The 23325-nt window shown below is 35.7% G+C and overlaps 1 protein-coding gene across 6 annotated transcripts in view; it reads left to right on the plus strand.

Moving 5' to 3' along the window:
* fam126a (family with sequence similarity 126 member A) overlaps positions 1 to 19448 on the plus strand; it is a 50567-nt gene extending 31119 nt beyond the window's left edge. For 2 of the 6 annotated variants that reach the window (XM_007903253.2, XM_007903267.2), the window contains 5 exons: positions 957 to 1052; positions 4169 to 4285; positions 5409 to 5496; positions 6373 to 6532; positions 17829 to 19448. In XM_007903253.2, coding sequence (XP_007901444.1) covers positions 957 to 1052; positions 4169 to 4285; positions 5409 to 5496; positions 6373 to 6532; positions 17829 to 18388 — 1021 coding nt within the window. In that variant the 3' untranslated portion in view covers positions 18389 to 19448. Of the gene's footprint in view, positions 1 to 956; positions 1053 to 4168; positions 4286 to 5408; positions 5497 to 6372; positions 6533 to 13513; positions 13801 to 17828 lie in introns of all 6 variants that reach the window. The other 4 variants (XM_007903292.2, XM_007903275.2, XM_007903283.2 and 1 more) reach the window with 4 other exon arrangements.
* Positions 19449 to 23325: the final 3877 nt, after the last annotated feature.

The raw sequence follows: 23325 nt of genomic DNA on the forward strand, positions 1-23325 counted from the left end.
AGGGTCACGGAGCCTGGTGTGGAAGAGGACACAGACTGCAGAGTTCTGGATGAGATGCAGCCTATGGAGGGAGGATTTGGGGAGGTCAACAAGTAGGGAGTCTGCATAGTCGAGCCTGGATGTTATGAATGAGTGTCCGATGGTCTTGGCAGCCTGTCGTGTGAGACAGTGATGGAGCTGGGTGATGTTGCGGAGGTTGTGGAATAGCTAATTCCCAGCTGACATTTCAGCTGCTCTTTCTGAAAGTGAAAAACACTTATCAAATAACTATTTCCTCAGACTGGAAGACTGCTGCTTAATGCATCAATAATGTATTAAATAATAGCTTTTGAATTCAACCGGGACCAAAAAGGACTTTTAATAGTCTTTTTTGATCCTGTACGTTCCTATATAACAAAATAATTTTATATCTTGAGACAAATATTATTTGCTTAAGAAGAATATTGCCAAATGTTCTGATCTTACAATAGACCATTGTGTATAGCCCTATAGTTATATATATATAATATATTATATATAAATTTGAAAAGCAAAAGGTGCTGTCTCTTAACAATGGAGTAATAGTAAAGACATTGGAGGGCTGCTCTTTATTGAAGTTATATTATTACTATAGAATCCATTTAATTACCAACTACTACAGGTAGTGATTATCCTTCTTTGTTGTAGCTTGGTAGTTTGATACTGGTTACTTCCTCAAGATAGACTGAGGTTGGTCATGCAAGATCTACCCTTTCTGAACCCATGTTGGCTTTCATTTATTGGATTATTTTTATACAAGTAATCTTCCAATTTAATTTTGATGATTGACTTCATTTTCAGTTTTTCGATTTATTGAGGTGTGAAACCTCAGTTTTATGCGAAAATTATGCAAAATTATTAATGTTCGCTGGCCATTTTGTATATTTTTGCTTGATAGTCTTATCAAGTTTGATTTTTTAAAATCTATTTCTTGACAGGTTTGAAGTTTTGACATTCCTGTTTCTCTGCTACAATTCAAATTTAAACTGCATGCCTCGTCTATCTCTACAGTCTCTGTGCCATATGAGCTCCAGGTGAGATGCAACATTTCAAACTAATGATTGATTTGCTGAGATTTTTTGAAGAATATTATGTTACTGCTTTCTATTGCTTGTAATATCTTAGTTATTAATAATAATCCTTCATTTGATATAGCACCTTATCACATTGTTGAGACGTCTCAAAATGCTTCATAGAATATACTGTAAAGTAAATTGACTGTGTATTTTGTGAGTGAAACACAGCAGCCAATTATGCACAGCAGTTTGTTTCATTCTTCCAATTCTAAAATAGATGGGTTGGAAATTTGAATAAGAATGCCGTGACATAGGAGCCAAAATTCCTCTCAAGTGAAAATGTGCATAAATGAAATGTTTAGTACGATTCAAAGATGTAAAATACTTAGCCAAAAAGCCACTTTAGCTTGTTAAAGGCAAACTTCTGAAATAGGAAGGCTGGATGAGGCTAAGGCACTGGACTCTTTTTTTTAGAAAAGCTTGATGCTGAGTTTAAAGAATGATAAGGTGGGGTTTAAAGAATGATAAGGTGGGGTTTAAAGAATGATAAGGTCAGACGGGCTGAAGCACTTTCTTAATCCAAACCAATCTTATGAGCTGAGAAGTTTCATCAAAAAGTGAAAGAAGTGTACATATGAGGTTTTGGTTGAGAACATGCCAGGTTTCTCTTACTGTTATGAAATAGTTAAATGCACTTAAAAGAATAATACATAGTCTCTAACTACATTTAAAGTAAAATTCTGTGAAGCACCTGAAGATATTTTGACAACGTAATGAGCTGCCATATCAAATGCAAGTCTTTTTTAATTAAAATAATGAGGCATGGTGGTATGGTTAAAGCAACATGTTAATATCAGTTTAGGATTTTAGTAGAGAACAGCCCCATTTTAATTAATTAATAAGGCAATTATATTACAAAATAAAATCAAGAAATTAGAGCATCTCAATAAGAGTCATACATAAATTACAACTACATTAATTATGCATTCAGAATTACTAAATGAATAAAATTACTGCTAGTGCTCTATCAGTAGAGTAATGAACTTCCATCCAAAGGTTTATGATTTTAAATCTTATTAAATCTTATTTCTAAGTAAAATATTGTCGTATTAAATACTTTTATTCTGAATGGTGATGCATTTCTTCGCAGCTTGAGCATGGATAATTATAATACTTGTATTGCAATTGATTCTCAGTAGATGCTTTCTCTTTATACATACAAGATTTTTTTGTTGTAGGGATGGTGCAGTTCCAAAATATAGTGGTGATTAGAAAGACTGAACACAAGATGATAATGCCCCTAATACAGGCTTTAAGTAATAACACAGAGTTTATTTAAGGAGCACAAAAGAGATAAAGTAGTACTGTCAGTCAGAAATGAATCGTAAATTGCTATGTATCACAGTGATTGCAACTGCAGTGGTTTCAAATGAAAACGTGTAGATTCCACTAGGAGCATAGGAACGTAAGTAGGCCATTCAGCCCATTAAACCTGCTCCACCATTTTATTAGATTGTTGCAGTTTATATTTTGAATCCCATTTCACTACTCTTTCTCCCTATTTCTTAATATCTTTGTTTTCCATCTCCTTATTGCCACTTCAGAGTCATTCATAGTGCACGGACAAGAATATGGCTCAGTTGCTGTCATTGGGTCAGAAAACTGTAGGTTCATGCCCCACATTGGGGATTTTGAGCTTGCGATCTAGGCTGACAGTCCATCACGGTGTCCCTTCCCCCTCCCACCCCCCCTTACCCCAAATAAATTACAGGTGTGTTTAATCGTTGCTGGTATCTCACAGTCCTGTGCAGATAAATTGATATCAGTGATTTATTTTTAAAGTTGCTTACTAATAATAGATTTTCACTTACCAAATGTAGTCAGTTCTGTAAGAGAAAATCAGTGTCACACAGACTTGGGAAAAGTGCATGCAGAGGAGATTGTTACAGATGGTCTGATTTATAATTATGCAGCTTTTTCCATGCTATTAAACTGTTTAATGTGTCTGTACTGTGATGTGTATGCAACCATCTAATAAAATGAGGCTGGAGGGAAATGTATAGATTCTAGTGTTTAATAGCAGTCGCTGGTGGTGCTGTGACTTTGGGCACATCTGGTCCAGTCAGGAGATGAAACCCGAGTCACCTGAAATTACTTTCAGACTTGTATAGTTTTATTATCTACAAATGATAGCTAAGTATATTCTTGTCCTTTTTTAAACCTAATCCTGTTAAATGCAAGATTCCTACCATACCATCGCATTTGATGGTGTTGGACTGGGTAATTTTGTATATAAACCTTTCTGAGCCAATTTCCTCTCTCTTCTTGGAGTTCCACAAACACTGGCTGCTCCCGATGCCCTATTCACTTGGTCTTTCCTTATGTGAGTTTGTATTGGCTTGGATTCACTTGGTTTTATTGTAAAAATAATATCCATCATATGTTGCATAATTGTTTGTCAATTTTATGTTAGTTGCTAATCTGATTATTCCTAAAATGTGTGGGCATCGGTTAGTATTTCATCTGTGATCCAGTTCAAAATAAGCTTTCATTCCTTAAAGCTACAAAAATCCCATACAATTGTTGAACCCCATTTAAATAACGGTTGTATATGTAGCATCGAGCTAAAGCATCTTAATTACTTATCTGTATATTTTTGACATGAAATGCACTAGAAATACTAGTACGAAGTGCATAATACTTAAGCTCTATTTGCATGGATAGATTATCATATATAATGGGCTGATTGATACATAAATTGTTGATGTATACTTTTATAGAGCAGACTGCTCATTTATCATGCTATCAAATACTACAGTGTATATCGTTTAGTTTAATTACTATGCTAAATGCAGAATATGTATTTGATCTGAGTTGGTTGGTTATTTATTAAATAGAATTCTTGGCGAATAAAGGTGCTCCTGATGTTGATGGACTTTCAGTAAAAGTATTTCATAGTCCCAGTGCCCGAGTTGAATATAATCCTACAGTGGTTTGACTAGTTTTGAAACATTGGAGGAGCTAAAATGAAATTACCAACAAACCACTGATATATTTTGATCATTTGACAAAACTTTATATCATCCATTATAAATAAAAACGAAGAACATCCTTTATTTTTTTTTCTTTCACAGAGTATGTGTCAGTGGATATCCAAGACAGTTTCAGAAAAATTACAAAGATTTCAGTAGCAGAATACCTGTGTCTCCAGAGTGTATGGTACAAATATTAACAGCCGTTTATTACGCCATGTAAGTATAACTATCTTAGTTAATCTCCTTATGTACTATGCCTTCATCTGACCCTGCATCTTGGTTTATGCGTCATTCAACATTGCAGTGCACACCCAGCACTGCATTGGAGTGTCAGCCTAAATTATGGGAGTTCAAAGTCCTCACGTGGGGCTTGAATTCACAACCTTCCTACTCTGAGGCGAGAAAGCTGCCAACTGAGCCAGGCTGACACACAAAAGGTTTCCTTGAAGCCGCCAAATACAAGAATACAAGATTAATAATAATATAACAATCCTTGCATTTGATATAGTGCTTTTCATGTCTTCTAGATTTCTCAAAGCACTTCACAGAATATACTTTAAAGTGAATTGACTGTATATTTGTGGGCGAATGCGGCAGTCAGTTGCCCACAAATAGTCGTAGATTGAAAATAACCAATTTATTATTGTTTTTTGTTTTGGAGGGATTATTATTATTAGGCATGTGGAGTAAGGAAACTTGCCCAAGGTTTCGCCCTGCCTGGAATTGAACTCAGGTCTCTCACTTGCAAAGTGAGTGCTATAACCACTGAGCTACAGGACTCTAATCTCAAAGATTAGAGATTTGAATAGACTGAACAGATGGATTTTAACTGCAATCATGGCCCTCTGCAAACAATGCATGTTTGATAATGTGTGTATATTGTATTGTAGACAGTGGACTACCATTGCATATTGAAAATACTCTGATACATAACTTGGAGTTCCAAGAAGCAAAAGGAAGGCAGGGTTTAATTTGGGCAGTAATTAAAATGTACTTAAATTGATGGATACTATTGTCAGTTCTTTGAATAGACACAACTGAAGAAATAAGTATCTGAGCCAATTTGAGCACTTAGCTAAGCTGTTACCCATTATTAAGTTAGGTTTCTTTTTTTCTTTTCAGCTTCACAGCTACTGGCTTCAGTAGTGCTAATATTTCTGTTGGCTTAGCTATATAGCAATAGAACTTCAGAAACTAGTACATGGATAACTATCCATATTTTCTTCACTATCTGAACTATGTGCCTCGTGATATCTGTTGAAGTAAGGTTAAACAGCTTGCTACTTTGATATCGTGCTCAGAATTCAATTTTTATAATTAAACGTTATACCTTACTTAGGTACAATGGAGAATGGGACCTGGCCTGCAAAACATTGGATGACGTACTGTACAGAGCACAGCTGGAAATGTTTCCTGAACCTTTACTGGTGGGTATCTGGTCCTCTTTACTTGGGTAATTAAGCAGGTTTCTAATTTTACCATTTTTTTAGATAAACATAGTATTTCAAAATTACTGGGTGATGCTTTATTAAATGGTTAAAACTATCATCTTGGAAATAATTTTGGGTTCCAGCTTCTTGACCAAGATGAGCCAAAATGATCAAATTACAGAAAGATTGATAAAATATGGTTATTTTGAAAAAATATCTCTTCTGGTAGAATGTTGTATGAAAGAACTATAGCTTACTGTACCTTAAAATATCTCTCTACAGGGATTTTTTTTTAACCACTCAAGCCATTTTGGTACTAGGCTCCATTCACCAAATTTATGGGTTTTTTGGTGCTTAGAAGTGACTTATGGCAAAACAGTCTTTTATTGAAAATTATTGTGCAGTACATTTTAAAATCTAAATATAAAATGTAAACCATGTAAATGATCAATGGCGATAATCGGAGAAGGCACAAACAGTAACAGTAACAATGTGTCATGTAGTCTCTATTTTAATCAGTGGTCACCTTTTATTTTTAATAAAACCCAGATAGTTCACCTAGTTCTTTGTTCTCATCAGCTGCCATTTGCAAAGAAATAATCATCTAGGTAATGTGCTTTCTTATTTTATATTAGTCCCCTGAAATCCCATGTAAAACTGAAAGATGAGTCAATCTGGGCTCCTCTTACTGACATGATATTGTAGTATATTGAACCATGAAACCTATACAACCTGATGCAAATGGTATGAGAGATGTGTCATGTAGTATTTATGAAACCCTTTCAATAAAAATCTTTCTACGAACTATAAAATAATATATTTTGGCTTAATTTCATTTTGTTTCATAGTTCTGCATTTAATGTTTTTATTCAGGTTGGCAATGCAATCAAAAATTCTGTATGTTTTGATGCTGTCAAGTATTCTAAAGAAGCACCGAGATGTATACAGGTAGAGATAACTCCAACCTCCTCCAGAATATCAAGGAATGCAGTCACCAGTCTATCAATACGAGGACATCGATGGAAGAGGAATGGTAAGAAAAATGAGAATGGGAACAGAGTGATTCAATTTGCATAGATATAATCTGTATGAAATGAGGCTTCACAGAAAATAGTAAAATATTTATAACACTTTATTAGAAAAAATCTCTATGCACTTTCTTTACCCTGATCATTTTGTCCCTTCACAAGGAGTGCTATTTCAAATTCATGGTGGACTGATTTTAATGTCTAGTCTAATTTGTTCATTACAAAGGGGATGTAAAATTGAAAGATGAGTCAACCTTGACTGCTCGTCTCACAGACACACAAAGGCCTTGTCCTGGAAATTAGTCATTGCTAATGTGTGGGGGTGGAGTTGGTGGGCTTAAAGAGAGACATCACTATCTTAAGGAAACATTAAAATATTTTAGCTTTTTGTCCGATTAGCTCTGTGTAGTGAATCTAGGGATTGCAATCCTCAATATTTCATTTTTGTCATCAACCATCTGTTTGAATCAGTACAGATTATATTCTGATATTTTTGCATTCACAAAAAAATGGTGTGTATTTGGTCTTCAATTTCTCTGGATTAATGATGTGTGTGTTTGGTTCAAAATCTGTAACGATGCTTACTCCATTTGACCTTCTCAACACACTGTGGTGAGTCAGAATTTTGATCAGGTGACAGATTCTTGTATTTGAAGATTGAGACATCTTCAATCTATTGTATTACCAACTGAGTATTATCAGTTGGCTAAGATCAAAAAGAAAAAGATACGAATTCCATATAACCAAATAATATTCCATTCTCATCCAAATTCAACAAACTATTATTCATTCATCTCGGTGTTTGTGAAATAATGGTGGTGCAGAATAACTTCCTCATTTGAATACGCAACACTTACTACAGTTCAAAGTACTTTTTAAAGTAGTTTGAAGCATTTTGAGACATTTCATGTACTTTAAATTGAGCAATATTAATTTAATTTAGTAGTTATATTATGTATTGTATATTTAATTACAGTGGATCATTTCCTCTTTAACTGTGGCTTTCCTCTTTGTCCGTGCCTTGGTGATCCTCCCACCCTTCTTGATTCCAATCTCTAGTTTGGATGCAAATCCTTGAGTGTCCAGCTCCTTGTGAAGTCATCCCTACTTGACAGGCGCTATATAAATACGATTTATTGTTGTTGAGTCTCTTGCATGTTTGCTTTTAAAATTAAATTTTATCAGGAGCTAACTGATTTGAATATTATGTTTTTGTTTTACTTGGTTTCAAGGAAATTCTGTGGGAATTGCATCAATGGTGTTCATAAAATTGACCCCTCTGTCAATCCACATTTCTCAAGTGACAAACTGGAGGCTGAAGGACGTATCTATTCTCTGAGGTTACAAATAGCTCTAGCGGTACAGTTCACATGAAAAAACACCACCAAAAGTACATGGTTTGGGTGCTGGCCTGCTCTCCTGTCATATTGGTGTAACTGAAAAATCAGATGTGTATTGTATCAGCAGAGTTCAAGTCAATATTTGTTTTGGAGAATGCCAAGGCTTTATGTGACTGAATCCTGTCCAACTTGTCCTGAATTAAGTGGGAACAACATTTTAAATGTGAGAACCTTTACAATAATTGGAGCATTCCCGTTTTCACCATTAGAAGCATGTGGCGCCAAGGTTGGTGATTTACCAATAGGTGGGAAATAACATCATGTTTAGATGGAAAAGCTGCAGATCAGTAGTTAATTACTTACCAATAATCTTTGTTGTCCTACAGATAATGTTCTTCAGACATATAGGAATGATCCTGCTGGGTTGAGGGACTGAGGATAGCCTTAATTTGTCGTTGAAAAGGAACTGCACGACTTCTGCTTTGTAAAGTTTATATCGAGTGATACCATGTGTTCGGGCAGGGGTGTTGCATATGGAACACAAACTTGCTGTCCGTGGGCAACTAACATTATAAAGAGTATGTCTCGATGGAGAAGTTCCATCTGGGAGAGCAAGGATTACTGGTAAATTTAGTTTCATTGTAGATATTAGCTAATCTGTTTGAGTAACATCTGTTGACTAACAGCTTACTGCATGTAAAATTATTAGATATCAGTTATAAAAAAAGAAAATATTTATATAAAGCAGTAAAAATTCTTAATTTAGTATGTTATTCCGAATACATATTTTTTGTATCATTTAAATCCTATTTGATCCTGCATAAAGTTGTTGCCCAGAATTGTCTCCATAATAATGGGCAGCATAAAGTTTGTATATGCTTCTTATCATCAACTTATGTATTGTGGTTCTGGAGGTTCGTAATGCAGGGCAAAACAACAGCATTTCAAACATCTGCTATTTTTACATTGCATGGTATTCATAGTTCAGGGTATCTTGCAGCAGGATAGCAGTACATGGTGAAAGTCTAACATCATTGCATAAATGATGCCTTGGGTAAATGACAAACCATTGGAAATTTATTTTCACAATCTTCTCTTCTGAAAAGGGCTGAAGAGTCTCAAAGGTTTTTTGTTTTTTCTGCTTCTACCACTATTATTTACCACACGTCCTAAGTGCTTTGGGACGTCCTACCGACACGAAACACGAAAGGTGCTATGTAAATGTGAATTATCTTATTTGGGTAGCAGGAATCGTGCAAATGAACATCTAATGATATCGAGCATGCATGAGATGTCTGAAGTCAGTGTTCTTACTTACTATAATGATATCAGAAGTCTGGGCAAGCACAACAACTTTATACGTCTGCACAGACCTTTTTGATTTATGGAGTTAGATTTCCTTTATGCAGAGACTATAGGAGAACCCACTCCAAAAAAAGATCTTCCAAGTTCGGTGATGAAAAAGCCTTCTGTTTTTTATTATGAGTTGCCTCCAGAGGAAAGTTTACGTCTGGAGCAAAATTGGAATAAAAACAGCTGTTCTGAGTCTTTTAATCTTAAAGATAGAGATGAGAGGGGTTTGAAAATTCCTGTTGTTCAGTCACAAATGGCTATTGTAGGATATCCTTTTAAGAAGTAAAAGACAATTAAGAAAGAGCCAATGATATAGAAGCAGGAATTATAAAAGGATCCTGGAAAGGGAACCAAGTTTGGGTTTATGATTGGAGTGTTGGAAGCAGAGAACAAAGCAGTAACTGGATACACCAGTGTTGTGTATTGAGAATCATCACATGGTGCCAGGAGTAAAATTGAACTTGGACTGGAAACTACTACTAGATTGAATAACAACAGAAAATGAATTTGTGAACAGGAGAACTGGGTGTCATACCAAGGTATGTGCAGATGCAGTGTCCATTGAAGTTGGTGGGCAACTTGAGACACAATTTGAGCTGGATTTTCAAATCTTTGATAGTCTCAAATTTGAACGAATTACCACAAATACAGAATTATGCTGTGTTCCTGAGTATAACAAATGAGGAAGCAAGAGAGTACTTTGCAACTCTGGAAAGTGAATTGGATATGCCATTGGATGATAAAATGACTATTTGGGAGCAATATTGTGGACAAAATAACATCACCATAGATAGATGGAAGTTTGGAACAAGAAAGCAAGAACCTACAGAATAGTTTCATCAATATTTTGTGATATGATCATTAAGCAAAACCTTTAACTAAGGTGCCTTAAGAGAAGAAATGATCAGGGCCAAATTGTGTTTGGAATAAAAGATAATAAACTATGCAGCAAGCTCTTAAAACAGAATAAGTCAATGCTACAAACAGCTTTACAGATTATAAGTGTAGAAGAAATGTCAAGAAGGTACATGAGAGAAATTGAGGAAGATATAGAAATAGATATTGAAATAGATAAACTACTCCAGGAAGAAGCTGGAATGACTTGGCAAAGGAATATGTGGTGCAATGAAGCTACAGGCCGATACGGAGACACTTATGTGAAATGTGAATTAGTACACCCTTTAAGTTGATGTCCAGCAGAATGGAAGGAATTCTATGTTTGCCAGAATAGACAACAAAAAGCTGAGTGGAACTATGGTAGAGGAACACCAGAAAGAACACTAGGGAGAAGGATGATGAGACAAAATGATTACAAAAGGACAAGCAAGTCTCAGATAATTAGGATAGACAAGGTGAGAACAAGGCAAGAGGAAGTGCTGGGGAGATTCAATATGGAATGAGCAGCTCAGAGGCAGAATCAACTAGTAATGGTCAGGAAGATTAGTACCTTATTGATGCGATGGTACTCGGAAAGAGAGAGAATATAGAAGAGGAAGAAGATGAGGATGAGGATGAGGAAGAATCAGATTTGGGCTCTGTGAAGCAGAAGCAGGAAGTCAGTGATCGAGAGGGAGACTACAAAGCCTTGGTAGTGCAGACCGAAGCCAGAGAGGTTACCTTCAATCTCGAGCAGTGACAGCAATGGAGAAAAGATCAATGACTGGAAAAAACATGACGAAGAGTGGAAAAAAGAGCTAAAGGAGACAAAAAAACAGCAGGAAAAGCAACTCAAAAAGGAAGATTTAGACATCGAAAGACAAAGCAACCACACTGAGGAAACAGAAAAATGTTGAAGAAAAGCACGAAGATTTTAAAAAGGAGATTACCATAGTAAAAAAGGATATAGAAGAGTATAAAAAGAATCTCACCCTCACAGATGCTAAATTTCCTAGGGATGAAACGGATCTTGTTCAAAAGAATTTGAACAAAAATGGGAGAGGATAAAGTCAATGAGAGTCCTTAAGTTTTGATTTCAGTGTATGATGAATGGATAAAACTGAAACAAGTTGAGTAAAGAACTTAAGAGCAAAGTTTGAAAAATGGGCAAGTTATCAGAAGGAAAATGCAGAAAAAGATAGAAGAAAGAACCAGAAAGAATCATGGAATAAGACTAGAGAAGAAAATGACGTAAAAAGCAATTAGGAAAGAGACAATGAAATAGAAGTAAGAAGTATAAAAGAATCCTGGGAAGGGAACCAGGGCGTGGGTTCACAGTTGGATTATTGGATTGTTGCGAGAGAATAAAGGAATTAGTTAATACACCAGTGTTGCGGATTGAAAATCATTACATCTATTATTATTATTTATTATTAATTTATTTGGTAGGCATTATTGTCTAGGTCATTGACGAACATCATCATCTCTTTGTTTGCTGGCAGATCTCAGTCTTGCGTTCATTTCTTCCAACGGTTAAAAGGGCTCATTGACACTATACATGCTGTCACAGGTTTGTATATATGTCTGATTTTGGTTTTATCAAGTGCCCACCGTAGCCTGCTTACTTTCAAAGAGGACTATTACTTTCAGCTCCTCTCAAATCTGCACAACATTGGGTACAAAGAACAAACTAGCCCAGAACAGACAATTCAGAAACTAGTATTCAATTTATCATGTCTTTCTTAGGAAAACAAAAATGTCAATAACCTATCAATTTTTTTTGTCAACGAGTATTTAACACACACGGAGGAGTCCTGTAGCTTAGTGGTTAGAGCACTCGACTCACAAGCGAGAGGACCTGGGGTCGATTCCCAGGCAAGGCGAAGTGTTGGGCAAGTTTCCTTACTCCCATGTACCTCTGTTTACCTAGCAGTAAGTGGGAACCCGGTTGTTAGTTGATTGACGGATCGCTTTTCCCCAGCAAAATGACAGCCAAAGGACTCGGCCTAACAAAGGCTTTCATAGGCCATGAAATTCCTTCACTGTGGATTGCAGAAAACATGCTAATGGGTAAAGACCCTCCATCCTCTGTGACGAGTTGGTGGTCAAACACCTGGAGAGCAAGCTCTACAATGTCTCCTACCTCCTCAGGGAGAAAGGCAATTAAATCCTGGTGGTCAAGTGGGAGGTAGTCACATCCTGGGAAGCCTTTTCCACGTATCCATGCCTTAAATCTTCCTCTCCATTCTTTCCCCTCCATGTGTAGTCCACATCGTAGTGGTTAGAGCACTCACCTCTCAAGCGAGAGGACCTGGGATTGATTCCCGATTGGAATGAAGCGTTATGCAAATTTCTGTACTCGACACACATGTCTCTGTTTACGTAGCAATAAGTATAAACAAGCTTCTTAGTTGTTTGGTGGATCGCTTTGCAGGGGTAATAATCCCTTCAAAATATAAATAATAATAATAATAATTTGGTCGTTCAATCAACGACTGTTTGTGGGACACTGCTGTGTGCAATTGGCTACCGCGTTTCCCCCACAAAATACACAGTCACTACACTTTACAGTATATTCTGTGAAGCGCTTTGAGACGTCTCAATGATATGATAAGGCTATATCAAATGGAAGGATTATTATTGTAGACATTTTGTCCAAAGTATTTATCAAGCATTATGATAGCACACACTTTGACCTGTCTCAGCAACTATAACAGAAATTCCCATGTGTATGGTCAAAGTGACTTATGTTCATAAATGGCAAGCTGTGTGGTATTATCTGGTTAAACTCCAGCATTATCCCAATGCATCTTGGTTTCCCTCGCCTTGGTTTTTGTCTTTGTGAAATTAGGTGAGCAGAATGCATTCCTCTGGGAATTCTGAGTGCTTCATTCCAGACAAATGAAAATTTCCATTCATATGTGGACATTGCAGAAGTTTGGTTTGGATACGTTTAAGCACAGCAATGCGTATGCAATTCGGTGTGTGAAAAAAAAATACATTGATTTTGGAATAACATTTTTCTGCATTTCTAAAGACATTAGTCTTGGATATGCTAGTAAGCCAGCATTGTAGTAACTTTTGCAGTTACTCAATATCCGATTGTCAAATGTTAATATTTTATATAAACTTACTTCTTTGCAGAGGTAAGAAAGGAAAATGAATATTTGCCACCTTTCAGTCTCGGTTATTGGGTCACACCTTTTATTCAAGAATGGAACACTTTTCTTTAAAAGTACAACTTTCTTTCTCCATTGGTGGAAATGTACTTTGTTTAAAACTAGACTTTAAAAAAAATCTGGCTTGAAACAATATCATTTATCAGTCATGCATTTTTTTTATATTGTTCTGCTGTGTTTTGTTTTGTTTTTGCCTTTGTGTTTCAGCTGTCATACATGTTGTCATCTTCAATCCCAGATTTAGATACCAACCAAACTGACTCAGGCGATTCATGCAACCTTCCCTTACCCGAGTCTAGCCTGACAAATGTGACTGAAGACAAACGTGGTATTGGGGAGCGAAGCAAAACACAAACAGAGAATGATGCTGAGCATTTTCAGGGTGTGCAGGAATCCACTTCAGATCCTAAGGCAGGTGGCAAAGAAATCAAGAGGCAGAAATCTCTCAGGAAAAAGTTGGAGGATGGAGTAAATTTCTCCAGCCGAATCCAATACTAGCTGAGTGCTGTATATTGGCACCCAAAGGTATCTGGAAGCTCAAGGCTAAGAACTGCATGTTACCACACTGAAAACAAACTAAAATACAAAGTCACCCTACCAGTGTTATGCCTGCTGTGCATGATTTATAATTCTGAATTACTGGTATAAAGCATGTATGTATATGACATCTGCACCAATAACCACACATTTTGTCTATGTGTAGTGGTATACTTAGTCTTACTTAGTCTTCTATATAAATACAGTAGCTACTTAAAGAATGCTGATTGGGTGATAATGTCTATTCAGACATTTTCAGACATTATGCTTTGACTCATAAACTTACAAAGATTCAAATTACAAAGATTAGTTTGAAGTCCTTACAGGTCTTCTCATAAAATGTACAGTCTAGTGTAATATTCCTCTTCCATACAATCTGTTAGAGTAAATATGTTTGGCATTACAGAATTATATGATATCAAATTATTAAATCTTTCAGTGGAGTATTAGAAACAGAAATGTGAGTATTTATCTAAAGTAGGATTCAAAGTGAAGGTCAATTTTATTTCCAGTATTAGAAATTAAAAAACTGATTATTGGTGGAATATAATTGTTTGCCTATAATAGGATAATGGGATCCCAATAATGGGATCTAATTAGTGCTATTTCTTAACTGGATTCCTCAAGAAATGCAAATTGTCCAACAGGGGTCTCCTTACGATAACCAGAAATATCACGCAGAACTGCAGGAAATCTATTCAGAAATTATTTATTTCCGGAGCAAGATTCCTGTGGGTCAATGGGAATTCTAAAAGGATTCATTATTAAGAGATTCTGCAAATTAGGCATTATAAAAGTAAGTCTTGGGATATCAGGAAACATTCAGTTAAGAAAAAGTAGATCATCAAATAAAATGATGTAAGTTATTATAATTATTGTCTTTGGAAGTTTCACAGAAATTGTTAATTTCTATAATGATTTGAAACCTAGGTCATGTGCATGTAAAATTTAATAGTATTAAGTAATAAAGTACACCAATCCTAAAACCTAGCGGGCTTGGCTTATGATGTGTAGTGATGAAAGCTAACTTGGGGAAGGAGTAATTAAAATAGATATAATATTGTCTTAACCTTTACACTGCAAGTGAATTTTGCAGCACCTATGTCTAGTGATGGCTTTGCTCTTTCTGTGCTCACCACACTTGCTGGCTATTTTCACACAAATGGCGACACAGCACTTGGTCAAACAAATTAAGGATGAGAACCTTCTGAGAAGAGCACTTCGTATTTATCAATTATATTGGGTTCAGTGATTTTTTTTCTGTATTTCTGTCACGTTTTGGTTTGTTGCATGCTTCACATCTGTCATAGAAAACATTATAAAATGCCAAACCTTTTGATGTTTGCCTGTGTTTACATGAACTGTATTTACATATGGCTGAAGATGTCTCCACTGAGTATGATCTGAGCTAGTGTAAAACTAACTTTTTTAGAAACTTTTTAGATGAATAAAACATTGTTTTGCTTCAGCTTCATTTGAAAATTGTACTGAAGTGTTCAAAGTGAATGTAACGAACATAGTTCACCTGAATATCAAATGATAGGATGATTATTACTGGCTGAATCAGCTGTGCTGTAGACTATTCATATGCTTTGGTGGATCATAATCAATTTATACTATGTAAAGACTGAGAAATATCACTGACAACAAGATCTGTAATCACTCTTGTTCAAGTTAAAGGAAATACTGTTATATAAAGTACAATGCTTAATCCTCTCTGCAACTATATACCTAATTTGTTTCTCTTCAATATCAACTTTTAGTATGGCCAAAGGTACTTCATCATAAAACTTATATATGATCAATGGTATATATATTAAACGTTCATGTAACCGCATTTGTTAGTAAAATTATGCTTTACAAAGAATGAGAAGGTACGAAAGTAGGCCATTCAGCCCAACTAGCACATGCTGTTGTTAGCCTCCACCCTTCCTATGGCATCAAGTTACCTCTTAAATATGTTGATGCTATTGCATCAACCATAGTTTGCAGCGGTGAGTTCCATATTCTCGCCATCCTCTAGTAAAGATATTCCTCCTAAACCTCCTTTTGGATCTGCAACTAGTTATCATGTGCCCCTCATTTTGGATTCAACAAGTGGAAATTGTTACCATCCATATTCATATATTTAACCCCTCTATCAGGTTCCCTCTTAATTATCTCAACTCCAGAGAGAAATTCTTATTTGTCCAATTGTTCTCAATAGCTATATTGTGCCTCTTTAAGAAGACAAGCCAAGTGGAGCTCGCAAAGTATTGGATGGGATGTAAAGCCCCATTTCACTCTGCCACAGAACACAAGGGAGCAAGAAAACATATCGGAAGGGTTTGTCCGCTGCTACTAAGAGGTCTACACAGCTGCTTTCTCATGAATAATTAATTGTGCTTCAATCCCGGAGAGGTGGGGGGGCGCGGAGGATTTTAAAAGAAAGTATTTCTAGAACTAAATCTCCAGCAACCCACCCATTCCACATAGATCCCACTGAAAGAATATATTGCATGGAGTAATTTTACTTTATTTTACAGTAGTTCTTTACCCAATATGACTTTTCCCTTTAACTTCTGCAATAGTTTTTATGTTTAAGTTGTATGCCTTCAGAGAAATAATAATATACAAAGTCAAATGAATGAGGATGCTAGTTCATTTAGCTTGCTTGAAACAATTACAAATTCTATTGGTCAAAAACTGAGCACCTGCTTTTTAAATCCTAGATAGGAAATTATAGTTCAATAGAAAATATTTGTTTTTTATCACTAGAACATTTAACACATCTCATTGCTATAATCCAGGAGTAGAAAGTGAACAATGTAGTTCTGTGAATTTATTCTGCTGTGAGTGCTCTGTGTAGCAAACTTGTTGCAGTGCTGTTATGCTCATCAGTTAAATTTGATTACCTTATTTCCTGTGCACTTGATATATTTAATGACATTTTAAATATACATAGTTTACAATATAAATACTTGAATCTGTCATGGAGGGTTACTCAGCCCTAAGAGACCAACTTTGTCACATTTGAGCAGACTTCTTCAGACACGTGCTTGCAATGCTTGTCACATTGGCCTGTCAGATATATGTACACAATTCTGTGCTTTGAGACATCCTCCTGACATGAAAGTGCTATAAAAATATAAATTGTGTTGTATATCTGCAGAAACTAGGCAGAAGGTTGTAGGGTGCACTTTAATGTGAAATAATCTAAATAAGATTTTGCAGAAGAAAGGATTGTATGGAATATGTATTGAACAGAAATATGTTTAAGGTATCAGAATTGGAGATACATTTTGGTGATATCACAAAAATAATGCTATAGTTTTTGCAGGAAGTTAATGACCAAAATGTTCAGATATGTCGTGTGTAATGTAGAAGTCGAAAGATTTATAAAAATGTATGTGGCATTTTTAAGGCCACATCTGATCTACTTGTGCAGTTTTTGTTTCTGTATTTCAAAAAAAATTCATAGGACCACGATGAGAAAAGATTGAGTGCCCTGGGATTTCTCGCTCTAAAACAGTAAAGACTTGTTACTTGTTAGAACGTTTGAGAATACGAAGTGTTTGGATTTTTTTTCTGTTGTCAACAAAAATCAAAAACTAGGGGATACAGCTTCAAAATAAGGACAACAAAATAGGAAGTGCAGATTATTTTTAACAAGTTTCTGATGAACAGACTACAATACTAGCACAGGTATAAAACAAGAAACATTTGTTTATAGAATTCAACAAGCAACCAGAAACGTTCCTGTCAACTACAACTATTCATGTTTATTAGGTTTCGAGATAGATTATGTACTGTAGAAGGAATCCTGTGGGAAATTTTGAAATGGGTGAATGAAGTGTTTCTCCTGCCTGAAAATATACATAAGCACGCAAGTATAAATTTGCCAAATTTACATAAAGAAGCCAACAGCAACAAATATGCTACATGGTGGGTGTAAAAAAAATCTTGGTACCTAACCTGATGTATATTGTGAAACTATGAAGTTTGATAAATACCTATTTACCTTGTCTCTTTTCCAGAAGCAACGGAATTAAAACCCCAGGAGGAGCTAATGGACATCTCTGAAGTGGATGAAGGATTTTGTTCAAGGGCTTCAAATACAAACATTGCAATTAGTAGTGGTGGTAATAAGACACCTGCTGGCAAAAGTCAAAGGAAATCACTAGGTGGCAGATCTGGCAGGGAGAAAGAAATGACAACCGAGATCTGTCGAGAACACCTTGTGCGTAAACAAACTCCGAGGGCTACAAGTGAGAATCTGGAGCTGCTGTCTATCAAAAGGCTAACCCTAACTAGTAGCCAGTCACTGCCTAAACCAGGAAACCAGAGTTTGGCTAACACTGTTACAACTGTATTTAGTAAATCCTTTGAACAGGTTGGTGGTGTTCTTGCTGCAAATAGTCCAGCTAGTGCCATAAGTGGGAATATTGGTGACTCGAACAGATTCTCAGCTTGCAGCCTTCAAGACGACAAACTTGCACTTGTGTCTGATCGAGCAGACTCTCACATTTCCACCGTACAACAGCATAAGCAACAACGCTCACCCAGCTGTAATATTCATCTCTCCACTGATATGTAACATTCAAACATGATCTATAACGAACTGTTTGCAGTATTTTTTGTATAATTTTGATGTATTTTGTCAAACAAGATTGCATTGTGAACATGCTTCTAGTTTTAGAATTTAGTCCCATGCCTATATTTACAAAAACTCATGTTGGTTGAACAAACATTAACGGAGTAAAGTATTGCTAGATTTGCACCAACCATAGGTTGGGAAGGAGATAAATGTAACCTATTTGCTAATCGTAAACCATATTCATCCAAAGCCTGACTATGTTTACTACCAACAATATATGGATTTAATGCCCTCTATACAGTAAACTATTAGGGGAAAAAAACATTAATATGCATCTTCACTGTTTCATAATTCCTTAAGTTTTTAAATGTATACATTTTCCTGTCTTTAAAAATATGAATTGCTATACTCCAATAACTCACCTAGTTTCTTACCTAAAGAAACAGCCTTGTATAATTCCTTTTCTATAAGTTGTGTGATCTGTAACTTGTTTGATTGAGAACTTGTATGCATTGTGTTGATTATTTCTGCCACATTCAAAATAGGCGAATTTTATTCAACGGTTTCAAGCAAAAAAATCATTTTGTGAACAGTGTAAAATCTGTAAGCTCAAGGCAATTATGCCAATATAGCTATAATCATTGGAACTCTACTTGACTAAGCATCTTGTAGTTTAGAATCACTCATCCTGTTGGATATATATCTTAATGGTCACTTCTCTAGTCATTTTTCAACACAGATGTAAATACAAATTTGTATCTAACAGTTTTTATGCAATGGCTAATGTGAGAGGTAGATCACATGTAATGTTAACATACTAGCTACAACCATTCTAAGTAAGTGTAACTGGTACGGTTATTACAAAGATCAGTTTCCGTTTGAGCTTTCACTTCAGCACTTTGTACAGAAATACTTGTTTTTTCTGCCATTTATAGAATGTTAAACTTATTTGTACTAAATTACTGTGTTCCTGATTTAGAGTTTAGAAACTATTGCATGGCTAAGATGTGTTCATATTATGTTGTTGGAAGAAGTCTAATTAGAATACAATATTTTAGTACATAAAACTTGTGTACTCATTAATTTCCTTTATGCGTATTGTTTCACATAGGCTACAGTACTGAAACAGGTCATTCGGCCAATTACTTGTGTGTTTTTTATATTCTCGTAACAAATCCCATGCCTTAGTCTCCTCCTATACTCGTCTATGCCCTTCTCCCCCATGTCCGTTTTATGTAAAAGGAAAAAAGAGCTGGATTTTTAAAATCCCTCTTTCTCAGTGATAAATTCTGCAAGGAACACAATAGTTATTGGAAGGGCAAAGGTAGCCACCCATTAAAGTGATGTAATTTAAATTGTGTGAAGCATTCTGACATAGCAAGTTGCATTTGTACATTGTAATATAATTCTCAATTCTGTTTTAAACTACCGGTGTTAGTTTCCCAGCCACAAGCACATCCACACAAAATTGCAGCGACACACATTTGTGCCACAATCTTGGCAGTGAATTGACACCAAATATGCAGTATAAATGTGGGTTAAGCCATTGTGAATTGTAGTGGTCTTGCTTCTGAAGGATAGAATCATACAGCACAGGAGACCATTCGACCCATCGTGTCTGTAGCGGCTCTTTGAAAAGAGCTATCCAATTCAATCCCACTCCCCCGTTCTCTCCCCATAGCCATGCAAACTTGTTCTCCCCAAATAATTATCTACTCTCTCAAAAGCTGTTATTGAATTGGCTTCCACCACCCTTTCAGGCAATGTATTCCAGATCCGAGCAACTCGCTGTATGAAAAAATGTCTCCTCACCTCCCCTCTGTTTCTTTCAATAACTATTTTAAATCAGTTTCCTTGGGTTACCGTCCCACCCGCCAGTGGAAATAGTTTCTCCTTGTTCATCCTATCGAATCACCTCACAATTTTGAAAACTTCCATTAAGTCTCCTCTTAACCTTCTCTGCTCCAAGGAGACTAATCCAAGCTTCTCTAGCCTCTCCTGATAACTGAAGTCCCTCATTCCTGGTACTACCCTAGTATTTCTCCTTTGCACCCTCTCCAATGCCTTGACATCCTTCCTAAAGTGTGATGCTCAGAACTGAACACAGTCTCTAGCTGAGGTCTACCCAGTGTTTTATAAAGGTTCATCATAACTTCCTGACTTTGTATTCTATGCCCCTATTTATAAAGCCTAGTATCTCGTGTGCTTTTTTAACAGCTTTATCTACCGATCCCGCCACCTTCAAAGATTTACTTATATGAACCCCCAGGTCTCTGTTCCTTCACCCCCATTAAGATTGTACCATTTAGTTTATATTGCCTCTCCTCATTCTTCCTCCCAAAATGCATCAAGTTGCATTTCTCCACATTTAACTTCATCTGCCACATGTCTGCCTTTTTACCAGTCTGTCTATGTCCATTTGCAGTCTGCTACTATTCTCCTCACTGTTTACTACTTTTCCTAGCTTAGTATCATCTGCAAACTTGGAAATTGTACTCCCATTGTACAAGTTCAGTTCATTTATATAGATCAAAAACAGCAGTGGTTCCAATACTGATCCCTGAGGGACACTTCTACACACTTCCCTCCAGTCAGAAAAACAACTGTTTACCACCACTCTGCTTTCTGTCTCCCAGCCAGTTCTGTATCTATGCTGCCACTCCTTTTAATACCGTGGGCTTCTATTTTGCTTACAAGCCTCTTATGTGCACTTTATCACGTCTTTTGAAAATCCATATAAACTACATCAACTGCGCTACTTCATCCACCCTCTCCGTTACTTCATCAAAAAGGTTGCAGCAGCATTGTGAGTTGTACCCACTGCAAAGTAATTGAGACAGGTTTGAATCAAATTGGGTTCAATCTTCTGTGCTCTTGAAAAATGTGTGGTTCATTTGATCATGCAACTGGCTTTACAATAATAAAAGATAGACACAAAATGTTGATGTTTTAGGCATGCATGTACAAAACTCCAAAATCAGTACTGCCCCAATGGGATGCAGAACAGGAAATATAAGTGGGATTTTCTTGTTCCACACCACTACTCACTAGTGGTTAAACAATGTTTCTAATGTGCATATAATTTGTTTGATAACATTTGAACAGATTTGAAAAAAGAATGACATTCCTGTTTAATAATCAATTTATACAGTTCTGATCTGTATGTATTTTACATATTAATATACTAATTTAAACAGTTTTGATAGTTATCCAAACATTCTATGTGTTTCATGCTTCTGATCTTTTAGGTGAAGATGTCTCACATGCACTTTTATTAACTCAGACTCATTCCTTAGAGGTTGATACAAAAGTTCTAGAAAGCCAGATAAAGAGAATAATGTGCAGTCAACAAATAAATTGAACAACTCTGGATAAAATATGATGTAACTTTAATATTCCACAACCCTGCAAGTTTTTTATTGTAATCTGTGAAGGGCCACATTGCTTTTCATATATGCATTCTTTAAGTACATAGGACATTTTAATTTGAGATAACTAATGGGTACTTTTTTTGTGTTTTTTTTCAAATACATGGATACCCGTCTGCTGCTCTGACTGCCAATTCTATATTTGGTTATACGTATCTTGACTAGAAATAAAAGAGAAAAAGCAAACTTATGTACAATATTGGTTTAAGAGTAACAAACTTTATGGAGAAATTAAATAAGATTTATTGAATTAGAAGCATAATCTTCATCTTGATTGTACTGTAACTTAATTTGCATTTATTGTTCATGATTTAACTAATTCGATTATTGTGAACTAGTTTTGTCCTTTTAAAACCATGGATGATTTGGGAGTAATACAAAGTAATAACTTTATTACAGAAAGCTTAAAACTATTTTTTAAAATCAAGACATGCATCATTATTCTGCTTATTTCCTACCAACTTCGGAATAAGCTGTTGACCAGTTTACATTTGATAAGACATGTGAAAGGGTTGAAATTTTGAAATATAATTTAATTACACCTATTTACTGTATGCACAAGTTTTATAAATTGTAAGGAGATCTAAAAAGTCAATCGCTGAAGTTGAGCTATGCTGCTTCCAAAAAACTCCCAACTTTTTTGTTATACGTTCCAACCATGCACTTTAAATTATATTAATAATAATAATCCTTGCATTTGATATAGCTCTTTTCACATCTTCTAGAAGACTCAAAACGCTTCACAGAATATGCTGTAAAGTGAATTAACTGTATATTTGTGGGTGAAACGCAGCAGCCAATTGCGCACAGCAGTGTCACACAAACAGTCGTGGATTGAAATTGACCAATTTATTATTGTTTTGTTTTTTGGAGGGATTATTATTAGGTGTGTGGAGTAAGGAAACTTGCCCAAGGTTTCGCTCTGCCTGGAATTGAACACAGGTGTTTCGCTTGAAAGGCGAGTGCTCTAACCACTGAGCTACAGGACTCCAAATTTAGTTACCAATTATCATCCACACAATTAATGGACAACATAAAAATATTCAATTGGTGGACTGATTTTATCACATTGTGAAATGAAACCACTTGAAAGCTCTTCTGATATGCAATTGTTTATAATTGGTATAATTTAGATCCTAAGGTTCGTAGTTTTCACATTAAAAAAAAACATTGGTATATTGACCTTTATTTCAAAATATTTTGTACAGAGGACACTTGAATGCTACAATTTTTGTCTGCATAATTTATAGGTTAATTTTAAATAGAAAGTCTCACAGTCGGAGCTCTTCTTTGAAAGGAATTAATTGACTGCTTTTTGCTCTGACACTGTCAATTTGTGATTTTCTGCAGTTAAGTTAGTCCTGATGGATTTTTGTAAAATGACTAAAACATATGTTATGTTTAACTAAACCAGCATGAGCCAATTTAGAAATGTATCAATTACCAATAATATAACGGAGCTAATAATTTATGGTGACTAAATGTCAAACCTCTTCCATTACTTGGGTT

This window comes from Callorhinchus milii, unplaced genomic scaffold, assembly GCF_018977255.1.
Source record: "Callorhinchus milii isolate IMCB2004 unplaced genomic scaffold, IMCB_Cmil_1.0 Scaffold2, whole genome shotgun sequence".
In the NCBI taxonomy this organism is placed as follows: Eukaryota; Metazoa; Chordata; class Chondrichthyes; order Chimaeriformes; family Callorhinchidae; genus Callorhinchus; species Callorhinchus milii.